The sequence below is a fragment of the Colossoma macropomum genome, unplaced genomic scaffold (assembly GCF_904425465.1).
Source record: "Colossoma macropomum unplaced genomic scaffold, Colossoma_macropomum, whole genome shotgun sequence".
Lineage (NCBI taxonomy): Eukaryota > Metazoa > Chordata > Actinopteri > Characiformes > Serrasalmidae > Colossoma > Colossoma macropomum.
In genome coordinates, this window is record NW_023494789.1 from 46,050,221 (window position 1) to 46,076,444 (window position 26,224).

The window sequence follows — 26,224 nt, forward strand, 5'->3', positions numbered from 1 at the left end:
TCTGAGAAAAAACAAACTGTATTTATGTCTGGAATTTTTCTAGAAAAGAGTGACATAATAACTCAAAACCATCTCGGAACAAGATTCATCCCAATTCTAATAAAATCAGCTCTAATAAAGTGATAAACGTACAGCCCTGCAGAAACACCGCACACTGTTCATGATCAGCTCAGTGAAAATATAAATATATATGTTACCCACAAATCATTATTTACCCAATCGTAAAAAAACAGAAAGAGGCTGAAACAAAGCTGTGTGTGTATTTGTGTGTGTGTGTGTGTGTGACAGTACTTTAGACTTTTTCTAGCACAGTCATGTGCATTATTATTATTATTATTATTATTATTATTATAGGGAAAGTGCTCTGTGAATATTTTGATGTAAAACTGCACACAGTTTGAAGGGGTCAAAAACAAGATCCCCCCTCCCGACAGCATCACTACAGCTCCACCCACCAACACGAGGGCAGTCCAACACTGACCCCAACATCCTAAACTCATTCATTCATATTCCTCAAATGTATATTTCCGATGGTCTTTGATTCTGAAGTTCATCGAATCCTGATCTGATTCTAAATTAAAAGTGATGCTGGATGTTTTTCTGAAATGCTTCTGAGGTAAGAAATCTCAGTGACTGCCGGCGTTTCCTGGTTAGCGTTGCTGCATCCAGTTTAAGTTATGAAATTATGAACATGTTCATCCATAGAACCAACATTTCAATATGAAACCGTTACTGACCTCCTACACCGAACCTTTACAAACACTCCATTAACAGAAACCTGAATAACAGCTTCGGTAAATTCCTAATACACACACAGCCTCGTAAACAAAACATCTTATTCTCCAGTAGAGGGTGCTGCTGTCCAGAGCCAAAAAAAAAAAACAAATAAAACTTCTCAGAAAATAAAACACAAAAGAATGAAAAAATAATAAAGTAAAAAACAGTAGAACAGTAGAGAACAGCAGGTGAGAAATTTTACCCACAATGCACGGTGGGGGAAAGAGTCTCTGCACATCAGCAATGAGCCTCTACAGTAATTCCCATGAGCCTCTGCTGTTCCTCGTGCTGAATTCTGATTGGTTCTCAGATGTCCTGTGGGCCCCTGACCCGTCCATGGGTGGAGGGTTCTGCTGAAGATGGTTTGACTCTGGTGGGTGTGGCTTCTGGTTTGAGGCAGTGCTATCTGAACACTCCCACACTGATGGACAAGGCCACTTCAGGCTTCCTGTGTTTAGTTGCTCTGGTCTTCCCCTCAGGCAACGCCTCCTGAGTGACATTACCATGCACTCTAGACAGACAAACAAACAACAAACAAATAAATAATAAATAATTTATTCAGTCTCTCTAATGACCATCAGTAGTATTAGTTTGTATTAGTATGTGTGTGTGTGTGCGTGTACTGGTGTGTGTGTGTATTAGTGTATGTGTAGTTCCTCACTCTTTCCTGCAGTTCTCTGTTTGTTCCCTGAGTCTCTGCTGGGCCTCCTCATCCTGCAGCGTACTGAACTCTCTATTAGAGTCAACAAGCAGATTCTACACACACACACAACAAGATAAACAGACATGTTAAAGTATGGTAGAAGAGTACAGTACAATAATAGAGTACAGTAAGGTTAGGAGGTAGAGTACAGTATGGTGCATTAGTAGAGTACAATACAGTACAGTAATAGAGTATAGTACCGAAATATAGTAAGGTACGTTAAGAGAGTATAGTAAGGTACAGTAGTAGAGTATGGCAATAGAGTATAATAAGGTATGGTAGTAGAGTATAGTACAGTACGAGAGGGGGTTTGAGAGGGGGTGGTAAAGTCGAGGAGTCTACAGTAGGATGTGGTAGGGTATGGTAAAGTCTGGGAGTGTACAGTAGGGAATGGTAGGAGATTGTAAAATCCAGGTGTGTACAGTAGGGTATTGTAAGGAATGGTAATGTCCAGGAGTGTACAGTAGGGTATTGTAGGGATGGTAAAGTCCAGAAGTGTACAGTAGGGTATGGCAGGGAATGGTAAAGTCCAGGAGTGTACAGTAGGGTATGATAAGGAATGGTTAAGCCCCGTAGTGTACAGTAGGGTATTGTAGGGGATGGCAAAGTCCCGGAGTGTACAGTAGGGTATTGTAGGGGATGGCAAAGTCCAGGTGTGTACAGCAGGGTATTGTAGGGGATGGTAAAGTCCAGGAGTGTACAGCAGGGTATTGTAGGGATGGTAAAGTCCAGAAGTGTACAGTAGGGTATGGCAGGGAATGGTAAAGTCCAGAAGTGTACAGTAGGGTATGATAAGGAATGGTTAAGCCCCGGAGTGTACAGTAGGGTATTGTAGGGGATGGCAAAGTCCTGGAGTGTACAGTGGGGTATTGTAGGGGATGGCAAAGTCCAGGTGTGTACAGCAAGGTATTGTAGGGGATGGTAAAGTCCAGAAGTGTACAGTAGGGGATGGTAAAGTCTAGGAGTGTACCGTAGGGCATGGTAAGGGATGGTAAAGTCCAGGAGTGCACAGTAGGGTATAGTAGGGGATGGTGAAGTCCAGGAGTGTACAGTAGGGTATGGTAAGGGATGGTAAAGTCCAGGAGTGTACAGTAGGGTACGGTAGGGGATGGTAATGTCTAGGAGTGTACCATAGGGTATGGTAAGGGATGGTAAAGTCCAGGAGAGCACAGTGAGGGGACGGTAAGGGATGGTAAAGCTTGGTCACTGGAGGGGGTGGTTAAAAAAAGCCTGACAGGACTTCAAGAAAACATATTTATTAGCCCAGTTCCAGTCTTACCACAGTGGACTACCATCACAGGTTTCAAAGTAAAAGAGCAAAATTAAAGGAGACACTTAACTTCATTCAACACCTGACAAAACTCATCAGAATATTATAATTCTTTATGAACGTCAGGTGTGTAAGCAGATAAAATATGAATTTGCAGAGCGTCAGGGCTCGTAACATGGGGAGTGAGAAACAGCACTCTCAGTGACTCTGTTTTACCTTCACACCGATGATGTCTCCATCTCTGAGGCAATATGGAGCTCCCTGAAGACTCTCTACCTTTTTCTTCTTCTTCCGTTTGGAGACCTGCTGAGTCTGAAGAATGTGAGAAGGTTCATTTATTTACATCAGTCAGTGAACATGCACTGACCCTACAACCCTGACCCCACAATGAGAAGGTTAGAGCATCTGGGCCAAGTCCTGAAGACTGAGAACTGTTTCTTCCAGTGTGTCAGACTGTTGAACAGACCAGTCTGATGGACCTTAAACATTCAGACTGATCTGCTTAACTCATATTCTTTACTCTCATCTACTAAAAGTTTACATAAGAAACAATTCATCAAAATTCATTTTATATTCACAGAACACCATATTCTGTACACACTGTCTCTGCTATTAAAAGTTTTAATGCCTCTAAAAGCCCCCTCACAAAAAGTGATTACATGAAATGGTTATGATTACACTGCCTGATGTCTGAGACGTTAGTTTTGAGATGATTTTGGTCTTAAAATCCATTCATGGCGGAGGGATACATGCAGAGTGTTGTGAGGCAAAATAGTCCCCACAGAAAACTTTATTATTAAAACTATTATTTCAGATTTTCCACTATATTCCCATCTTCAACATTCCATATAAAACTCAGAAGACACATGTAGGTTCACTGGTGGTTTTGGATAGTAAATAAAATGTCTATATTTGTATTTTACTTTAATCTCCAATTTAACCAGGTATGTTGTTAATAACACATTATTTAAGCCCAAGGCTGTGAAAGAAAGGAATGACTCTGAACTTTATCCAGACTTTCACATCTGTAAGAACTTCCTAATTTCTGAACTTTACTGCCCCAACAAAAATCTGTGTACATCTCTCTTTATCCCGGACAGTCAGGGTTTGTTTGTGTAAGTGTTTTATGTCTCTCGCTCTCTCAGTCCTCACCCAGTTGTGGATGGGCATCCAGGTGTGTTTTTCAGGCAGGTGTTTGGCCAGCAGCAGGTTTTCGGGGGAGATGCCGTAGAGGGAGGAGAGTGAATGGTAAAGCCCCTTCGCGGAAGGGTCTCGCCCAGCGTCCCAAACAAACTCCTGAGAAGGGTAATACGCCCTCTCGCCTGGCACACCCATCCGCACCCTCAACAGAACATCCTTTACCCTGAGCGGACACAAACAAACAAACTCAGTAAAACAGTGTCAATGGTCTATGTTTGGAGTGGCTTTAGTCTGGTTTCCATCTGTTATAGTCTGGGTTTAGACTGGTGTTGGTCTAGGTGTAAGTGTTGCTCTGCGTTTAGTCTCTGTTTAGTCTGTGCTAGGTTTAAGTTTAGTCTAAGGTTGGTCTGGGTTAAGGCTTGATTTAGTTTGGGTTCAGACTCAGCTTAGTTTGGGATTAGTCTAGTGTTGGATCTGTTTAGGCTCTGTTTAGTTTGGGTTTAGTTTTGGGTTTAGTTTGGGTTTTGTCTCTGATTTGTCTGGGACTAGTGTTTAATTTTGGTTTATTCTGGGTTTAGTCTGTGATTAGTATGGGTTTATTCTGGGTTAGGTTTAGGGTTAGTTTGGGTCTATTCAGGGTTTAGTTAGGTTAATTTTGGTTTATTCTGAGTTTAGTCTCTGATCTGAGTTTAGTCTGGGTTTAGTTTGGGCTTATTCTCTGATTAGTCTGGGTTTAGTTTGATTTAAGTCTCTAATTACTCTGGGCTTAATTTGGGTTTAGTCTGGGTTTAGTATCTCATTAGTTTGGGTTTAGTCCCTGATTAGTCTGGGTTTAGTTTGGGTTTAGTCTCTGTTTAGTTTGGCTTTAGTCTGATGTTGGTGTGTTTAGAAACTCACCCAAGATTCTCCTCACACTGCAGCTTCTGAACGCAAACCTCACTTCCGCACACCACCTTCAGCTTCCTGCCAGACAACAACATTAACATTAACAAAAATAAAAACATTAACATCAACAACATTAACATGTTTTAATATATTAATAATATATAACAGCACAGTTATATAGCACAGAACCAACATTATTGTTATATAACAGAAATAAAATAAAAACTTTGGGAGATTTTGCTCTGTAATTAGCTTTCAGAGTTTAACACAAGTTCAGCTCAAATGAAAACTTCAGGGGGCGACTGCTCTGTCATTGTCTTAGCTGAGGACTAGAATTTAACTCAAGGTTAAACATGAATGAGTCACGTGTTCTTCACTCCATTGCTGTGTCCTCAAAAGCTGCAGTTTAAACTTAACCCTACACTTTAAACTGCACTGCCTGCAGTGTTTCAGACTGGGCATAGTGGCGTAAGAAACGGCTCAGTAACGCAGCAGCCAAGCGGCATAAGAAGCAATTCAGTAATGCAGCAGCCGAACGACATCAGAAACGACTCGGTAACGCAGCAGCCGAGCAACGTCAGCAACAACTCAGCAACGCAGCAGCCGAGGGACGTAAGAAACAACCCGGTAACGCAGCAGCCAAGCGACGTCAGAAACGACTCAGTAATGCAGCGGCTGAGCAGCATAAGAAACGACTCAGTAGCCGAGCGATGTCAGAAACGATTCACTAACACAGCAGCCAAGCGGCGTAAAACACAACTCGGTAACGCAGCAGTCGAGCGACGTCAGAAATGACTCAGCAGTGCAGCAGCCGAGCTGCGTAAGAAACAACTCGGTAATGCAGCAAGAAAGAAAACATAAATAAACTTGAGTGTTGCAATATTGTGTTGTATGATACTGTATTGAATCTCAAAAACACAGCATCGATTTTTAAATAAATTTAAATAGTTTTGCATGCAAAGATTCGTGATGAATCGTTCAGTGGTGCTTTTCGAGTTGTGTTAAAACCCCCGACCACTAGATGGCAGTGTTGTAATTTATCTTCAGGCATTAGACTTTTTCTTTTACTCAGAGTTGCATATGGTAGTGTTTTTTATACTATAACAGTTTTCCTAAAATTAGATTTTAAAAAATCGCAGTGTATCGCCTTGCTTTACAGTATCGCAAAATATATAATCGGAACCCCTGTATCATGATAAATATCATAACGTCAGGTTCTTGCCTAAAGGTAGCCCTGAAGGTCATCAGGTTTCAACATAAGCTCGTTCAGGTGATCATAGGTGTCTCTAATAGAACGTTGTTGTGGCTGATATGGCAAAATATAATATGTAAATACTTTAAGCCATTTCCATGATACATAATGAGCATCACAAAATTCTGTTTTTCTGAGGTTTGATCAAGTGGAACAAACAGAAAAGCTCCAGCATTTAACACATTATTTAACACTGTTAATACAATGAGTTTAATTAACTGATTTTACTCCGCTGCTCTAAACCCAATTAAACTGGATTAATTATTATTTATTAATTACCAATTAATACTGCAGCCTTTAAATCTCTCCTCCATCACTACAGCCTTTAGATCTCTCCAACATCACTGCAGCCTTTAGATCTCTCCTACATCATTACAGCATCTAGGTAATTACCAATGATTTATTAATTGCAATACAGCACTGACCACAAACATGTTTACCCAAGTGTGTGTGTGCGTGTGTGTGTGTGTACCTGAGAGTGAGTGTGTTTCCTCTGAGGATCTTGCTGAGTCTCTGATCTTCCACCAACCAAACTCTGAGAAATTCAGGTGTTGGCACACACACATCCAGAAGCGCAGGCAGAGTCAGCACCTACACACACACACACACACACACAGCGTATCTATAGAGTGTACAGTATAGAGTGTGTACATGATGACCATGTCAAAATACTTGAGGGCCTAAATATTGTTCACAAATTATTAAAAATATTAAGTTTTCAAAATACAACCAAGTAGTTTTGTTACATAATATTCTTTACATGTCAAATAAATGCAGTAGAAATTCAAAAATGACTAAATCTGTCTGTGGGCCGCATTTGGCCCTGGGGCCGGACTCTGGACACCCCTGGTGTAGTATGTAATATGTAGTGTGTAGTACAGAGTGTATAGAATGTAGTATGTAGTGTGTAGTACAGAGTGGCTGATGTTCAGCACAGTTCTGTGATTTTCTTGCTCTAACACACCAACTAACCCTTACAATCAGCAGCTGAGCTGAATCAGGTCTGAGCAGGAACACCACCGAACTGTGCAGGAGTTCATCACCCCGCTGTAGGGTGTAGTGTGTAGTGTACAGTGTATAGTGTGTAGTTTACAGTGTGTTGTGTATAGCACATGTGTAGTGCATAGTGTGTAGTGTATTGTGTAGAGTGTGTATGGTTTGTGGTGTGTAGTGTGTAATGTTAAGTGTATAGAGTGTACAGTGAGTAGTGTACAGAGTACAGTGTGTAGTGTACAGAGTATAGCATGTAGTGTATAGAGTATAGCGTGTAGTGTATGAAGTATAGTGTGTAGTGTATAAAGTTTGCGTATAGAGTGTCTAGCGTATAGTGTATAGATTATAGTGTGTAGTGTACAGTGTGCAGTAGTGTTTATGGTATGTAATGTGTAGTATGAAGTGTACAGTGAGCACTGCAGTAGAGTGTCAGTAGTAAAGCTAAGATCTACCTGACACCTGAGATCCTGCAGTGAAGCTTCTTCAGAGATTTCAACAAATCCAACAGACTTCATCATTTCTGAAACACACACACATACACACCCACACACGCTGCAGAGTGAGGTCTGTACTCAACACCGCGTCCACCCCATAACCACCCCACACCACACTGCTGAATTGAGAGTGTGTCTAACCTGCAGTGTGTGTTCTCTCAGTGCTGCGATTCAGCTCCGGAACAGCAGGCACACACTCACCATCCGGATCTTCACTCCTCCCCCACCACCAGCTCACCATCAGCTTCAGAAAGCCCTGAAACACACAGACACACACAGAATATTTTCAACAGGCTAACTAAACTAAACTGAACATCTACAAACACTGTAATCTTCCGGCTCCATAAACACTGATCATGTGACTTTACTGATTGTGTGACATCACCTTGGGGGGCAGCTGTCCTTCAGTGAGCACCAGTGTGTCTCCATTAGCAACGCCCACTTCCAGCAGAGAAGCGTTCTATAAGGAAACACAAACACACCACATTCACAGCGAAACTACATTTACCTCATCATTGTGGGTGTGTGTGTGTTAGAGAGCTGCTACGCGACAGGTCCTGAAATATCGAGTTTCAGGCCAATTTTTCATGCACAGCATCAAGTTTACACATATGTATTTCTCTCTCTTTCGAAGGGGCGAACGAGCCCCTGAATGAAACCAGGAACAAAGTTCAGCAGTACATCATCCTCAGCCACTCCATGTACAGTGAGAGGGACATGCTGGTGACGGCAAGGGGCGTGTCGGTGATGATGAGAGGGACGTGTCAGTGTAGGCGAGAGGGACGTGTCGGTGTAGGCGAGAGGGACGTGTCTGTGATGGGGAGGGACGTGTCGGTGTAGGCGAGACGGACGTGTCTGTGATGGGGAGGGACGTGTCGGTGTAGGCGAGACGGACGTGTCTGTGATGGGGAGGGACGTGTCGGTGTAGGCGAGAGGGACGTGTCTGTGATGGGGAGGGACGTGTCGGTGTAGGCGAGAGGGACGTGTCTGTGATGGGGAGGGACGTGTCGGTGTAGGCGAGATGGACGTGTCTGTGATGGGGAGGGATGTGTCGGTGTAGGCGAGAGGGACGTGTCTGTGATGGGGAGGGACGTGTCGGTGTAGGCGAGAGGGACGTGTCTGTGATGGGGAGGGACGTGTCGGTGTAGGCGAGACGGACGTGTCTGTGATGGGGAGGGACGTGTCGGTGATGTGAGGAGGCGTGTCGGTGATAGCCAGAGGGATGTGTTGGTGATGGCGAGAGGGGCATGTTGGTGATGGCGAGAGGGGCGTGTTGGTGATGGCGAGAGGGGCGTGTTGGTGTAGCAGCGGTAGCAAGAGGAGTTTTAGTTCATCAGAGGAGGTGGACACTGTTCTGCCAGGTTCAGTCAGTATGTCTACAGAAATGTATTAATTATAAATACTGCAAATCAACTACCGTGAAACACAGCAGTTTATCCAGCGTCACCATCACTTTTAGTAATCGTTGCTCTGTAAAGCCTGTGTGTGATAACCCACTCTGTGCGTGTGAGAGAATTCAGGTTTAGAACTAATAAGTGCCATTTGGTTCCAGCTAGGTCTCAGAGTCATGCGTCCGGGCAGGGGCAGATTAAGTGATTCTGTGGCCATAGTGTAAAGACAGGAATAGGGCCCCCTGGATGCACAATTTTAAATGATTAGGCTCCCGAGTGGTTCAACAGCCCCAAATCACAGCTATTTTAAAAATATCATACATATTTTGGAACAGGTTACTTAACGTTAACATGTACAGTGTTTATAATTTGTATTTTCACGCGCGTTTGAATCATGAGGGCTGCAGGCGGCTGCCTATCTTTGCCTAGTGTAAAGGTTCGGGGTTTGGTCCAGATGGGCCGAGTTGGGTCAGGTCTCAAAGTCATGGGTCCGGTCGAGTTCAATAGGAATCCGTGACAATTGGTCCGGTCTGGTTTCAAATTAATCAGTACCAGTCAGATCAGGTCTGTTTCGTACCCGTGTAGACCTCAGGTGTGTGTGTATGTTCCTGTACCTCATCCCTGAGAGGTTCCCCGACCTCCTCACACCAGTCCATCCTACGCACATGCCAACAGGTTCCTGCAGAGAAATACACACACACACGCACACACACGCACACACACGCACACACACGCACACACACACACACACACATTGTTTATAAGCTGTAGTTCGGCTGATTGTCAGAGAAAAACACGAAAGACGAGCAGAAGAATCAGAGTTTACCTTCCAGCCCGGCTGCTCGGGCCATCTCCATCACACACTGAAACACACACAGAGCACTGAGAATTAAAAACAAATACACACACACAGATGTTCATGCAGATACTCCACGCAGACACTCAGACTGACCTCCTTCACTGAGAGCGTTTCCTCCACTATGAGCTCCAGCTCCGGATCACTGGAGGGCGCTGTGCTCACTCTGCAGTACAGGAACAGCTGCAGGACAGAGTGATGAAGATGAAGTGATGAAGTGGATGAAGAATCAGAAGTTGTGGATGCAGCTGAGGAAGGCTGCGTTTCTCAGCTGTTATGTCAATGAAGGCTTTTCCGGACAACTTTTAAACGCAGCCTTCACCTCTGAGAACTAAAATGACTCAACTGGTGGATTATTGAATCCCCACTCACTCACAATCAGGGTTAAAGGGGGTTTTCAGAGGTGGTGGAGCACTTCACGGTAGTCAACAATGTGGGAACATTGCTCAGTGTATGTTGTATTATAGAACTCTCAGCACTGATATCATTAAAATGTCATTAACCGTAATAACCTGTTTCTGACTTTATGATATCACTAAGCAAATTATTTTGCTTTGGCTGCTGTATTGTTCCTTGTGTGAGTGTTGGTTAGCAAAAAATACTGACCTGTTGGTTCTGTGAAATAAGCTAATGCTGCCCAGAAACAGAGCAGCCTCTTCATCCCTTTAATGCCCCTCAGCTCTCCATGAAGCTGAAGTGAGCTTCTTTTTGCCAGTGTCTTGTTTGAATTTTCCTGTTCCATCTTAAATTGTACAGCAGTTACTGGCGCCAGAAGGTGACTGCTGCATCATTTAAAGGGGAGCAGGAAAAAACGAACAAGGCAAATAGGAAGCCAGCTTCAGCCTCGTCAGCTCTCGGAGGTCTCTCCACCCCTAAAACGCCCTTGCCTGATCTAAGAACTTTTTTTCTCAATCTTCGATCTTCAGATCTTCTCGTCTCTGGCTGATTCTCCATCTCTCCTTGTTGACAATGCTTGGAGTTCAGCACATAGCCCCTTCCAGCGTCCTGTACACAAGCAGGAGAGCCCCCTGTTGCTGGGTGGCTGCAATAATTTTGTGTCGTTTGGTTCAAGACATTTCCTGTTTACAGAGCCAAGGCTGTACACCAACACCAGCGTGCACACAGAACAGATATCATGCGCTCCATGAGGAGATACTCACTGAATTTGACTAAAGTGTATTGGATTAACATCACTAACTGTGTCACACGGTTTATGTCAGACTGTCTGTACTGTGAGTGAAGGAATCGTCAGACACCAGCAGAGACCTCTCCTACATCACTGAGCCTTTAGATCTCTCTCTTTAATCACTGCAGCCTTTAGATCTCTCTCTTTAATCACTACAGCCTTTAGATCTCTCCAACATCACTGCAGCCTTTGGATCTCTCCTCAATCGCTGCAGCCTTTAGATCTCTCCTACATCACTGCAGCCTTTAGATCTCTCCTACATCACTGCAGCCTTTAGATCTCTCCTACATCACTGCAGCCTTTAGATCTCTCCTACATCACTGAGCCTTTAGATCTCTACTCAATCACTGCAGCCTTTAGATCTCTCCAACATCACTGCAGCCTTTAGATCTCTCCTCAATCACTGCAGCCTTTAAATCTCTCCTACATCGCTGAGCCTTTAGATCTATCCTCCATCACTACAGCCTTTAGATCTCTCCAACATCACTGCAGCCTTTAGATCTCTCTTACATCATTACAGCATTTAGATCTCTCCTCCATCACTGAACCTTTAGATCTCTCCTCAATCACTGCAGCCTTTAGATCTCTCCTACATCACTACAGCATTTAGATCTCTCCTACATCACTGCAGCATTTAGATCTCTCCTGCATCACTGAACCTTTAGATCTCGCCTCCATCACTGCAGCCTACAGATCTCTCCTCCATCACTACAGCCTTTAGATCTCTCCAACATCACTGCAGCCTTTAGATCTCTCCTACATCACTACAGCCTTTAGATCTCTCCTACATCACTACAGCCTTTAGATCTCTCCTACATCACTGCAGCCTTCACCTAGGAGTCTCCTCAGACACGCCTGCACTCAGAGTCACCATTTACATCACAGTAATCCCGCCCACTTTCACCTAAGAGCAGTAACCCTGCCCACTCTTACCTGAGTGCATTTGGGGGCGAGTCCAGGACACAGATACAGTGATGTCATCAACCTTATACCTGCATCACGCAAACACAGTTCTTCACGCACTGAAGGAAACACACAGAGCATCCAAATTAACTGACAGCTGGCGGTGGTATATGAGTGGTCAGTGAGTGTTCTCTAAGTTGTCAGTGAATGGTCACTATATGGCCTCTGAGTGGTCAGTGAGTGGTCTCTGAATGGTCTGTGAGTGGTAGGGAATGGTCTCTGAGTGGTATCGCATTGTCTGAGGGGGCAATAAGCGGTCTGAGTGGTAGTGGGTGTTCACTGAGTGTTCTCTGAATGGTCATTGAGTGGTAGTGAGTGAGACCACTCAGTGACAACTCAGAGACCAGTGGTCTCTGAGTGGACAGTGAGTGGTCTGAGTGGTCAGTGAGTGGTCTCTAATGGTCAGAAAGTGGTCTCAGAATGGTGATGAGTGGTCTCTGAGTGGTCAGTTAGTGGTCTCTGAGTGGTCTCTAAGTGGTTTCTGAGGGGTCAGTGAGTGGTCTGTGAATGGTCTCTGAGGCGTCAACAATAGTTCAGGGGTGGGTGATCGGGGGTAAGGGGTCTGTAAAGGGTCTTTACCGGGAGGCAGAAGTTTTCCTGTTCGATCCAGCTGCCTCAAACAGCATGGCACCCCTGAAAGTGAGAGAGAGCGAGAGAGAGAGAGAGAGAGAGAGAGACACTTAAGGTTTAAAGACTATAAATTTAGAGATTAGGACAGAGATTACGTCAAACCTTAAACTACATTTTCCTAATAATGGAGACTCTCCACTGCGTAGTACAGGATGAGGCTTAATCCCTGTCTGAAAAACCAACATTGGGAGTTCAGAGATTGGGTATCAGAAGTGCAAAGTTTAAGGATTTGGTGTGAAGAGATTAGGGATTAAGAATTTAGAGAGTAAGTAATTAGAAATTAAGAGGTTTAGAGATCAAAAGGTATGGGCTTCAGGGTTTAGGGGTCAGTTTTCTAGACCCAGATTAACACTACATCTAGACTAAAACGCATTTCCAACACTGATCCATTACTGGCAATGCAATTTAGTCCAGGCTTAAACCCAGTTCAAGAAACAGCCATAAACGTTTCTTTATTGATTACAAGTTTATACTTTAATGGATTACTGATTAGACAATTCTAATTTGATTGACTATTGCTTAAAGTTAGGTTTACTCACCTGTGAGCCGTTCCTGAAGCTGCAGCTGCTCTAGAGCTCTCTGCTTCACTTCCCCCAGCAGCTACACACACACAATAACAGCACAATAAACTCAGGACACACACTACATCCGTTCACTCCAGTACAGCAGTGTGTGTGTGTGTGCATGTGTGGTCTCACCGTGTCTCCTGAAGCTACAATCTTCTTCATCTTTCCCTCTTCCTCCTCCTCTGCTGCAGTTTGTGGCCAAAACTGCACTTGCAGCCAGCGACAGTCAGAGGGCGTCATTAGAGTCACCAAATCGCCATTCACACTGAACATACTGCACAAAAAAAGAGAAAAGAAAAAAAGATAAACAACAAAAACTCCACAATCACAGCTGAGTCTGAGCCTGACCGCAGAGTCTAATCTTCAGGTTAACTGAGTCTAAGACTGACGGCAGAGTCTGATCCTTAGTTTAACTGAATTTGTGACTGACCACGGTGTCTGACCTGTCGCTGGCGTGTGTGGGCGGGAGCAGCAGCAGTGAGTCTCCGTCCCGGAGTGTGAGCTCACGCAGGGTTTTCCGCATTGCTTCTGGGGAACACACCCTCCATCCACTGGCTCCACCTCCGTCTGGCTCCGCCCCCTTCTCCTCCTGGCACACAAGTGCCTCCTGTTGGCCCAGCGCCTCCCGAACGTCGCTAAGCGTGAGTGCCCTAGGGAACCCATGTGAGGAACGCTGGAGACCCGATTCATCTACAGCCTCACAGCCAGCGTCCAGCTGGACACATGGCCGCATAACGTTTAGCAACACTGGCTCCCACTCAGTGCCGATCTGCACTCGCTCACCGTTTACCTAACATACATAAACACGCACACAGATACAGATATGCAGTGTGGTTATGCAGTGTTGGGTATTTAGAGAATGTATAGTGTTGAGGACTGTTAGATGTTGCTTGCTTGTTTTGGGTAGCACTGGACAGTGCTTGGAAGTACTGGCCAGCACTGAATGGTGTTGGGTAGTGGTGGGACTATGTTGGATGATGTTTAGTACCGTTGGAGTGTTGTTGAATGGTGTTGTGTAGTGCAGGATGGTGTTTGGTACAGCTGAGTGGTGCTCGGTATTTTACCATCTTAGAAGTAGCGGTATCTTGGATGGTATTAGGTGGTGATAGGTAGTGCTGGATGGTGTTTGATGGTATTGAGTGGTAATGGATAGTGCTGGATGGTGTTGAATGGTATTGAGTGGTAATGGGTAGTGCTGGATGGTGTTTGATGGTACTGATTAGTGATGGTTAGTGCTGGAGGGTGTAGGACAGTATTGAGTGGTGATGGGTAGTGCTGGGTGAGGTTAGACAGTATTGAGTGGTGATGGGTAGTGCTGGATGGTGTTGGACAGTATTGAGTGGTGTTGGGTTGTGCTGGATGGTGTTGGACAGTATTAAGTGGTGATGGGTAGTGCTGGATGGTGTTGAGTGGTGATGGGTAGTGCTGGATGGTGTTGGATGGTACTGAGGTGTAATGGGTAGTGCCGGATGGCGTTTGACAATATTAAGTAGTAATGGGTAGTGCTGGACGGTATTAAGTGGCGATGGGTAGTGCTGAATAATGTTGGATGGTATTGAATGGCGATGGGTAGCACTGAATGGTGTCGGACGGTATTGAGTGGTGATGGGTAGTACTGGACAGTGTTGGATGGAATTGGGTGGTGATGGGTAGAGGTGGGCGCTGTTAGTTGGTACTGGATGGTGATGGGCACTTTTGGACAGAGTTGGTGTTACCTCTCTCCCATTCCATACAAACAAGTCAGAACCGTTAGACACTCCAGCACTGTATAGAGACTGCTGATCATCTGTAACACACACACACAAAGTGATCTATCCACTCAGCCAATACAACACTGTGTCTTTGCATGTGTGTTTGTGTGTGTGAATGAGTGTGTTACCTGTGAGTGTGTTGTACAGGTGTAATCCTGCAGGCAAGTGTTTAGCGATGGTCAGTGCCATGTCCCCCTCCCACTGATCCTGCATCTGAACACAAACAAAACAGCCAAGATCACACAATCATCACAGAAACACATTGAACAGCATAAACATCACTGTGGTACTGATATGTCCACACCTGATAATGCCACAAACTCTCTAAAAAAAAATCACCTGATAAACAGCCAGTCGTAGGTCTCCCACTGTTTTCCTGCGGTCAAAGGTCATGGCAATGGCGCTGGTGTCCGTGCTGAACGGCTGCAGCGCTCCATTCCGGGTGCAGTAACAAGGAGCCAAATGAAGCCGAAACTCAACACTGTTACTGCTGGCATCAAACTCCGCCCTAAAACAACACAGTCATCACACTGTCACTGCAACAAATCAATACACCTATATTATCATTACTGCAGTGACTAATGCAGCTGCTATGTTCTTAATGTCAGTGTCACAAACTCAGATTAGACCTAAGGTAGTGTGTGTACCGTCTCTGCTGAAGTCGAGCGTTCTCCTCGTGGATCATCTCCAGCAGGTGGGGGGGCACTTTATAAGCAGGGTTTCCGCTCGCTGTTTAACACAGAACACCATGTAGATTAACCGAAAACTGTTAATGAGGCTAATGACTTCAGTCTAAATATGTCCAGCGAGTCACTGTTAAAGCAAAAGTGCAGCTAAAAATCAATCAGCCGAGTCACGCTTAGCGTCTGATAATCTTCCCACAGAGTTTTAATATAACACTTACAAATTGATTTGAGTGTAAAATATGTTTAAAATAAATACAACACTGTTTGTTTCCAGACAAAGGTGTGTAATGTATCACTAAAGTGCCCCTCATACAGACCCTCCGGTGGTCTCTGCAGTGATTTTTTCCTGTAGAACAGCATGTACGCGCTCTCTTTCCCCTCAAACTGCTTCCTGATGTCTCGTTCTCGTATAGGCGTCACCGTGGAGTCGTTGAGATCGAACCAGTGGCAGCTGCTCTCACGCTGCGCCCCCAAATGGATCTCAGACTCCACCCCCATTCCGCTCGACTCAGTGCCCAACCGGAGTTCTGCCTCATGCCCTGCCTCCTGTACTACACTGAGCCCCGCCCCCCGCTGTTCTGCCACGGTGCTCTTGGGGCCGTTAGCGTTAGTGTGGATGTTGGTGTTGATGGTGTGTTTGGGGTTCAGAGCCACGCGGGAGCTGTCTGACACCAACAGGAAAACATCAGAGTGGCTCCGCAGGAACTAAGAGGCAAACAGCAAAGAGAGAAAATACACACCGTTAGAGTCACTATCACACACACATGTGCACACATCCTGCTGTTCCAGAAAGACTGAATGAACTCTGACCTCAGTACCTTATTAATTGGTCCAAACTGTTTCCTAAACTTCTTATTCCACGAGAAACCGATTCTATCCATCAGCTTCTGGCCAAGCTGGTCCAACATCACACTACCAGAAGATTCCTGAGAGAGATAGAGAGACAGAGAGAGAGTAGTATCTGTCCCCAACCATGTGTGTCATCCACGACAATCTTCCTCACAAACACCGACCACAAATCCAGTGACACACTGCATGGAGTTCTGTTGTTCTAGGAGGAGTCTCAGCTGTACTGGGAGCGGAGTTGGTTGCTGAAGGTGACTTGGAGAGATGGATGCGTTTGCGCTGCTATAACATGTGGCTCAAATGCGTCTCAGTTCATCTCCTGAAGTGGTTTGAGTGATCAGATTTGAATCTGTATTAAATGCGTCCTGGATGCGTTTAAACTCGAGGTTACACATTTTCCTGTGACCTCATTCAGATATAATCCTGATACTCAAGACGCATGATGTGACCAGGTGTAAACAGGGTCTGACTGTGTGAGCGTAAGTGTACCTGAGCTATAACTGCAGTCAGAACAGAAAGAGGATCCTCCATATCCACGGCAACATCACTTTCTTTCACAGTCTGGGTTTTCCTCTGAGTCTGTTTCTCCTTCACATCCTCCTCCTACACACACACACACACACACACACACACACACACACACACACACACAGAGGTATTAGATCTGTAACTTCACTTTAGAACCTGGAGAACTCTCAGGAGCTCACAGAAAGAGAAAAAGAGAGAGAGAGAGAGAGAGAGAGAGAGAGAGAGAGAGAGAGAGAGAGAGAGAGAGCAGAGCAGACTGACCGGCGCCTCCCAGCAGCCGAGCTGGTCGATGTCTTTGATGTAGACGTGATAGTGTCCTCCATAACAGCCGCCTTTGTGTATAATAACAGAGAAAAGCTCGTAGCAAAACTCAGAGTCCGGCAGAGACGACTGCAGAGACACACACAGACACACAATTGTGCATTATCACTGCATCGCACCAATTTTACAATAAAACACTTCCTTTAACACTAACATATAAGCACAGCCAAATTCAGCTACAGTAAAATATATCAGTAGTAAAGATGAGCAGCGTGAAGAAAACAATTTCAATACTACAAAAATAAAACGTTGAGATGGTTTTTAATCTTTCGTTACAGTGCTATAACAGGAGTAATGTTAGGCATTAGCCGTTAGCTGCTGTAGTGTTTAGTCATTAGCCGTTAGCTGCTGTAGTGTTCTGTCATTAGCCGTTAGCTGCTGTGGTGTTCTGTCATTAGTCGTTAGCTGCTGTAGTGTTCTGTCGTTAGCCGTTAGCTGCTGTGGTGTTCTGTCGTTAGCCGTTAGCTGCTGTGGTGTTCTGTCGTTAGCCGTTAGCTGCTGTGGTGTTCTGTCATTAGTCATTACCTGCTGTGGTGTTCTGTCATTAGTCGTTAGCTGCTGTAGTGTTCTGTCATTAGTTGTTAGCTGTTGTAGTGTTCTGTCTTTAGCCATTAGCTGGTGTAATGTTCTGTCATTAGTTGTTAGCTGCTGCGGTGTTCTGTCATTAGTCATTAGCTGCTGTAGTGTTCTGTCATTAGCCGTTAGCTGGCGTAGTGTTCTGTCGTTAGTTGTTAGCTGCTGTAGTGTTCTGTCATTAGTCGTTAGCTGCTGTAGTGTTCTGTCATTAGTCATTAGCTGGCATAGCTAGTGTTCTGTCATTAGTCGTTAGCTGCTGCGGTGTTCTGTCATTAGCTGTTAGCTGCTGCGTAGTGTTCTGTCATTAGTCATTGGCTGCTGCAGTGTTCTGTCATTAGCCGTTAGCTGCTGCGGTGTTCTGTCATTAGCCGTTAGCTGCTGCGTAGTGTTCTGTCATTAGTCGTTGGCTGCTGCAGTGTTCTGTCATTAGCCATTAGCTGCTGCGGTGTTCTGTCATTAGCTGTTAGCTGCTGCGGTGTTCTGTCATTAGCCATTAGCTCCTGCAGTGTTCTGTCATTAGCTGTTAGCTGCTGCAGTGTTCTGTCATTAGCCGTTAGCTGCTGCAGTGTTCTGTCATTAGCCGTTAGCTGGCGTAGTGTTCTGTCGTTAGTCGTTAGCTGCTGTGGTGTTCTGTCATTAGTCATTAGCTGCTGTGGTGTTCTGTCATTAGTTGTTGGCTGCTGCAGTGTTCTGTCATTAGCTGTTAGCTGCTGTGTAGTGTTCTGTCATTAGTCGTTGGCTGCTGCAGTGTTCTGTCATTAGCTGTTAGCTGCTGTAGTGTTCTGTCATAAGCTGTTAGCTGCTGCAATGTTCTGTCATTAGCTGTTAGCTGCTGTAGTGTTCTGTCATTAGCCATTAGCTGCTGCAGTGTTCTGTCATTAGCTGTTAGCTGCTGTAGTGTTCTGTCATTAGCCGTTAGCTGCTGTAGTGTTCTGTCATTAGCTGTTAGCTGCTGTAGTGTTCTGTCATTAGCCGTTAGCTGCTGTAGTGTTCTGTCATTAGCTGTTAGCTGCTGTAGTGTTCTGTCTAGAGGAGAAAATCATCTCTGTTTGTTTATTAAACAGTCAGTAAAATATGAGATCAGCAATCAGGTGTGTAATATTTAATTTGTTCTGTTATGGTTATTTTAACTGGAGTGGTGGTATCAGTGGTGTGTGTGTGTGTGTGTGTGTGTGTGTGTACCTGTTCGCTGTAAGGCCACAGGTCGATACTGAGCGGGAAACTGTAGCTGCTTGTCTCTTTGTAGCGTTCACATTTCTCATAATCAAAACTGAATCTCAGTAAAGACACGGTGAGAAACGGAGGGAGCTTCCTCAGCTTAGCACACTAAACACACGCACGCAAACACACACACACACACACACAATATAAGATTCATTTTTTAGCAATGTTGAGAAATTTCATATAATAGTCGATCACAGAAGACAACATCGTTTCTTCAGTTTTAGCTCTGGAGCTGTGAGGCTAACGTAGCTAACACAGTAACAGCGGTTTATATCCCACTAAGTAGCACAGCGCTAACACGTTTAAATCATCAAAGCATGTGGAGCTGCTCAGTGATCTCTAACAGACCTTCCTCACTGTCACTGCACTGTCACATCCCAAAACAAAATAATAGTCTGAACTGCGGGGAATCTGACTGAGGCAATTGCATTGGAACAGGAGCTGTGTTACAGAACCTTCCTCTCTTTTAGTCCTAAGTTAAGATCTGACAAGATACATTTTTCACAACTTCATATTACAGAAGCTAATCTCATCTTAATTTAGGAATTACCTCCAGTTAGGAAATCTTAACCTACTCGATCGAAGTCGATAATCAGATGTCATGTCTGTTTCCTTGCAAACAACCATACATACACAGCTGAAACGTAAAAATATAATCAAAATAATGTTACAGCTGCTGTTAATGATGTAAAAAAGGTCAAAACAAAACTAACGTGCGATAAACTGTAAGTTGTGAATATTGTGAGAGCGCCCTCTGCTGTTTATCAGAGCGTCACCACTCCCCAGTTTCAGTCTCCATTTCCCGAACGCTTTAGCCGAGCGCGCTAACGTTATTCCTCCTAATAAACAGACACACGTTCAGCTCTACCTCCTCATTATTCACCACCATCACTGTATATATTTTGTCATTAACATTAACACACAAAGGTAATAAGAGGGGACAGTGGAGATCGTGTCTGCAGTGTCTGAGATTTTTAAAACGCAGAGCTAAAAGAGAAAAACACCTCACAAGTGAAAGCAGCGTTTTACAGTTTAAAATAATGTAGCATCATAGTGAACTATGCTGCCTGACACAGCTGCCTAAAACAACAGAAACAGACGCTTATGAGTCAGCCCACGTTCACTCTCCAGTTCAATCTTATCCTCTTTTTTGATCGACCTGATTATGTGGTTTCTGACACTATATGAAACGCTGTTGTCCACAAACACTGTGAATGACTGTAATATCTGACTGCGCGCTGTAACCTCTGACCTTCGTGGCGTGGACGAGCCGTTCACAGCGACTGCAGCGGTACAGATTATTCCCCTCAAACACTTCCTCCTCAATAAACATGCTCCACAGCGCCTCCTCCAGGCCACTCACACCGCGCACACACACCGTCAGGTCCAGGAAATCTTCCTGTTAATTAAATGTTAATTAAATGTTAATTTCAACAAAATTATACATACACACATACACACACACACACAGTGGTAACACACACCTGTCTCTCGCTGACATTGTTACACTCCTTGCAGGTGATCTGGTTGACCAGCGTTCCGTGGTAAAGCTGCTGGATCAGAGCGCTGCCAGACGTGCCAATCAAAGAAGATTCCAGAGCACTAAACAGAATCCTGTTCAACTCCTGAACATCATGCTGACTCATTTCCTGCAGAGAGAGAGAGAGAGAGAGAGAGAGAGAGAGGGATAAAAAGAGATGTTCTGTGCAGCAACTAGGAAAGGCTGAGAGAGGAAAGGTGAACAAACAGAAAACCCTCACCGACCAGACTCATTACAACCAGGATGATCCCACTAGACTCATTACAACCAGGATGATCCCACTAGACTCATTACAACTAGGATGATCCACCGGACCCATTATGACCAAGATGAGCCGACCGGCCCCATTATGACCAGGATGATCCGACCAGACTCATTACGACCAGGATGATCCCACCGGACTCATTACGACCAGGAGGATCCCACTGGACTCATTACGACCAGGAGGATCCAACCAGACTCATTACGACCAGGACAACCTGACTGCCCATGTTATGACCGGGAAGATCCGAGCGGACCCATTACAACCAGGATGATCCAACTGGGCCCACTGCGACCAAGATGATCCCACTGGACTCAATGCGACCAGGGTGATCCCACCAGACTCATTACGACCAGGAGGATCTGTCCAGCCCCATTACTACCAGGAAGATCCAACCGGCCCCATGATGACCAGGAGGATCCGACCAGACTTGCACAACCAGGAGGATCCCACCAGACGCATTATGACCAGGATAATCTGACCGGACTCATTACAACCAGGAGGATCCCACAGGACTCATTACAACCAGGAGGACCCAACAAGACTCATTATGACCAGAAGGACCCAACCAGACTCATTACGACCAGGAGGATTCCACTAGACCAGAGGTCTTTAATTAAAATTCAATAAGGTCCAGTCAAAGAAAATTTCCTCAAGCAAAGGTCCGGAACATCATAATGTCTAACTTGCATTATGATTCAGTGCCATATATTGTATACTGAAGTAGCCTAATAGGTATATCAACATGTTATGTAGTCAACAACTGAATGTCGAATCAAATAAAGGACAATTCAGTAAAATTTCAACAATATTTATTGTCAGTTTTCTCTTTTTAGAGCACACCATGTGAAATAATCTGGCTCACTTGCTTCTCCAACTGCTCGTCCCTCCCCTGTGTGTGCTTCACCCACTCGAGTCTCAGTGCTCCACATAATGGACAGATCTGATTGGCTAAGTAGCATAACGTGTGATTTTTACAACGCATGCAATTGGTCTGTGAGTTTCCCGGGCCGCTAAAGACGTACCGTAAATGCTAGAAAAATTACGCCAATTAAAAAAGGACCACCCGGTTGAAATGAAATAATTCTCCTTAGGTCCGCCTAGGTCCGCACAGGACAGAGCATGGGTCCAGACTTGGACCGCAGTCTGCCTATTAGTGACCTCTGCACTAGACTCATTACGACCAGGATGACCCGACTGGCCCCATTATAACCAGGAGGAACTCAAACTGATACCCTACAGCTTCCCCCAAACACTGCAGTCCCCCTACACCCTTAAGCACCCCCTGAACCCTGCAGCCCCCCCACAACCTGCAGTCCCCCCACAGGTTAGTGTAAGTACCTCATGGTTTGTCCAGCCGAAGCTGTCGGTCAACGCGGTTGTTGAAGCTGTTTGTTCGTCCAGCAGCAGCAGCCGAGCAAACAGCCTCTGCAGCTCCAGAGGAATAATACGTACCTGCGTGCGCACGCACACACACACACACACACACACACACACACACACACACACACATATAAACACACTCTTTACTTCTAAGATTTTGAAAAAACACTGTTGCCTCCCAGCACTGTTATGTTTTTAAGTACCACAACTAGCATGATTTTTTCAGTCTAATTTTGGGAAACATTACAGCGCAGAGTCAGCGGGAGTTAGGGCGGTCAGTAATTTAGTCCTCAGACTGTGAAGTCTCTTTTCTGGTGCTACTGAATTTGAGAGCAGTTTTTGACATAGCTGACTAAGATACTGCAATAAACAGACTTAAAAAACACGCTTTAGACAGAAAAATTCTTGCCTGGTTTGGATCTAAATTGACAGACAGCTTCCAATTTGTCAGTTGAAATGTGGAGTTTTCTTTAAAGAGGAAAGCAATATGGTGTCCCACAAGGCTCTGTTTTAGGGCCCTTATAGTTCTCACTCTGATTAAACTTCTGTTATGTGTTTCTGGCTGGTTGCTCTGCTGTCTCTCCAAATCAGCTCTAGTTCAGAATGCAGCAACCCGTGAAGAGTGTATTACTGCGCTCTTATTCAGTTTACAGTGACTTCCTGCTCTTACAAGCTTCTTGGTTATGAGATTTAAAGATCTTAATGTTGAAGCTGCAGATCTTCCTGATCTTCCTCATCTGCTAAAGCGTTATTGCTGGCCAGATCACTTCATTCAGCTGAAGCTGCTCACTGCAAACTTTGAACATCTGTCTGTTGCCTGTGGAAGATCATTTTCTTATAGAGCTTCTAAAATCTGGAACAGCATTCTAGAGAAAATTAGGAACACAAGCTAAACAGGAGTTTTTAAATCTGGGGCCTGTTTGTAATTGTGCTGTTATTTTCATTTAGAGTGCTGTGTTTTCAACTTTACATTATTCTCTACTTGCCCCACAAACTCAATAAAACAGCACTTCACATTTACTCAGACGCACCTCAGTGTCCACTCCATCCTCCCCAACGACCCCGAGCTCCTGTGGCTCCAGACTGAACAGCTGCTCTGTGAACACACAGGTGAATCAGAGCAGGTCAGTCTGTGCAGGCGAGTCAATGCATGCAGATCAGTGCAAGTCAGTCAGTGTAGGTGAGTCAGAGCAGGTCAGTAACAGCAGGCAAGTCAGAACAGGTGAGTTTATTCCGTTAAGCTGAGTTTCCCACAGCCGGATTTCTCAGTTAGCCGGAGAACTTGAGCTAAAAGTGAAGCCTGAACAGGAGAACTGGTTCCAACTGGACAGTCCTCACTTCGGGCTAAACTGGTCCAGCAGCGGTGCACTTACCAAATCAAATAATTTACTGAGTCAGTGAATACGAGCCCTGTATTTAAGAGCTGTTATTGTAACCGGTCACACACATCTGCTGTTTGGTAATATCTGAAGAGGTTTCAGGAGAGCTGTCTGTCATGAGAGATTGTCTGCGCACGTCAGTCCAACACGCTAATCTGTCTGTTTCTGATTAGTGTGTTTATAAACAATCTTTGTTTAATAAAATGAGCTCTGAGCCAACTCACCTGTAAAGTCATGAGAATCATAAGTGTCTTTAAAGTCTGTGATTGGTGCGCTCCTATAATCCGTCTGAACTGAGAATTCCTGCTTTGTGGAGGTGACCTCACTCACCCCTGAACTCCGGCGTGAGCAGCAGCGTCTGCAGTAGAGCGTTCAGGTAGCAGGTTCCTCCCTGGTTCCGGATCCCGCTCAGCCGGACGGGTCCCCTGGGGGGTGGTGGCTCGCGCTCCTTACCTCCACCTGCATGCACCCCTGCCGACACACCTGAGTCCCCAAGACCCTCCCCCTCCTGCTCAAACAGATCACCAAACATTCTCTTGGTGTATCGCTGTGTTTCTCCTCCGTTATCTCTCCAGCAGCCGCTCAGCAACAGCGACACTCCACCTTCGGTCAGCAATGTCCGCCACACAGGTCATCCTACTGACATTATAAACAAATAACGAAAACATCCACACACAGGGGTCGGATTGTAAGAAAATAAATGAAGTTGATTGGTGGGTTTAATTAATCGGCAGTGTAGACAGTGACCATGAACTACAGCTAAACTTACTTTTGAACAGTTCAAGCACGAAAAAATATTTTCAGAAATCTCTCACCTTCTACTGTACTTACACTCTCCATCTGTTTATACAAAACAAAGTTCTATATTTTCTCTTATTGTAAACTGATAGATATAAAGAACTCATTTACAAGTGTAAATCTAAAATGTAGATGAAATGAAACATTGAAACATTACATGATATACATTAATGACATTAACCCAAAGCGGATGATGGTTTTATTAAAGGCATGCTCAGTATTTTAATGACTAGGGGGCAATCACTACAAACACCTATATTGATATCAATATAAACACCAATAGCAATGAAAACATAAAACAACATCAATAACAATATAAACACCAACATCAACAGATATGACAATATAAACACCATTAATACCAATACAAATACTAATAACAAAATTAACACCGATATCAATACCAACATAAACACGTCAATACAAATTCAAACACCGACAACATTGTAAACACCAACGTCAATACCGATGCAAAGACCAATAACAATATAAACACCAACGTAAATCCCAAACACCAATAACAATACAAACACAATCAATATCAAAACAAAAACCTACAGTAATATAAACACCAGTATCAATATCAATAACAATATAAACACCAACGTCAATACCAATCACCAATAACAATACAAACACATCAATATCAGCACAAACACCAATAACAATATAAACACCAATGATAATACCAATACAAACACCAATAACAATATAAACACCATCAATCACAATACAAACACCAATAACAATATATATACAATACCAAGGAGGTGTTCCCCAAAGCTGGATCTCTCGGTTAGCCAGATAACCTAATCCCAAAGATGAGGACTGTCCAATAGGAATACCCCTTAGCTCTTTTCTTGATGGACAGTCTTTATCTTTGGTATTAAGTTATCTGGCTAACTAAGCAATTATGCTTTGTGAAACACCACCCCAATCCAAATTTAAACACTAACATCAATATAAACCAAAATATTAATAACAATACTGAACTCTGAGTCAATTCGAGCAGTATGTCAGTATAAGAACTGTTATCAGTATTAGTTTATTAGTGTTAATGTTCGCTTATCAGTGTTAATGTTAGTTTATTTATCTCTTAAATATCCGCGAGTTTAAACTGCATTTAATGAACATTAAATCTACATTAAGTCTAGTCGATTAAAATGCGCTGTAATAAAGTTTTAACTGTATAAACTGCGCTGTAATAAAGTTTAAATCTTACTCCAGATCTTCTTATTTCAGTGTAAAGCCAAATTAAATCTGAGTGTCGCTGCTTTTCAGAGCGCCGCCATATTTACCCCTGCTGAAGGAAACAGCGCCGCGGTGCATTGCGGGAGTTGTAGTTTTATCCGCGGAGCGGGCATTCGCCTTTCGTCACAGAAAAATAAAGTTGTTTTAATATAAGATGGTGCTTTTTGGAAGAAAATAAAGCGAGTTTAAACCAGTAGTGGATAATAACCTCCCCCTAATATTCACCAATATCTGTAAATTCCGTATTTATTTTGTACTAATATTGATGTATTATTGATTACAACAATAAGAGGTCTGAGTCAAACTTTACAAATATTTTAGTGTATAGCTAAATTATACCCCCAAGACCCCTCTAGTTTATTCTAGTTTACTAACAATAGTATGTGTGATAATATTATTAATACTACTAATCATTACCTTAACCTGTCCCTCATTAAATGGGTCTTGTGTTACTCACATTTTAGATTATTCAACACACGTTTATATAATGACAACCACAGTGCATTAATATATCGCATAAATATTGTTTAAGCATTGTGGGAATAGTTTTTCTATTCACTAAAATATAATCAG

General features: G+C 44.0%; 1 protein-coding gene across 2 annotated transcripts; it reads right to left on the bottom strand.

Annotated features, from left to right (window-relative positions):
- On the bottom strand, positions 1-25,739 carry usp40 (ubiquitin specific peptidase 40). 2 transcript variants are annotated; one of them, XM_036571500.1, is made up of 32 exons: positions 25,623-25,739; positions 23,933-24,241; positions 23,255-23,319; positions 22,182-22,295; positions 20,523-20,687; positions 20,291-20,437; positions 18,997-19,140; positions 17,179-17,307; positions 16,879-16,992; positions 16,362-16,469; positions 15,861-16,248; positions 15,505-15,586; positions 15,197-15,365; positions 14,986-15,070; positions 14,822-14,892; positions 13,550-13,896; positions 13,239-13,380; positions 13,080-13,140; positions 12,490-12,543; positions 11,881-11,969; positions 9,858-9,944; positions 9,732-9,768; positions 9,520-9,584; positions 7,900-7,974; positions 7,656-7,770; positions 7,473-7,540; positions 6,500-6,618; positions 4,788-4,853; positions 3,903-4,113; positions 2,967-3,062; positions 1,439-1,533; positions 1-1,288 (listed from the first exon to the last, which is right to left on the bottom strand). In XM_036571500.1, exons 2-32 carry the CDS (start codon positions 24,132-24,134, stop codon positions 1,180-1,182), a joined length of 3,819 nt encoding a protein of 1,272 aa, XP_036427393.1. In that variant the 5' UTR covers positions 24,135-24,241; positions 25,623-25,739; the 3' UTR covers positions 1-1,179. The 2 variants fall into 2 exon arrangements, with proteins under 2 accessions (XP_036427393.1, XP_036427394.1); XM_036571501.1 differs by having other exon boundaries at positions 23,933-24,238; positions 25,623-25,726.
- Between the last annotated feature and the right edge of the window lie 485 nt (positions 25,740-26,224).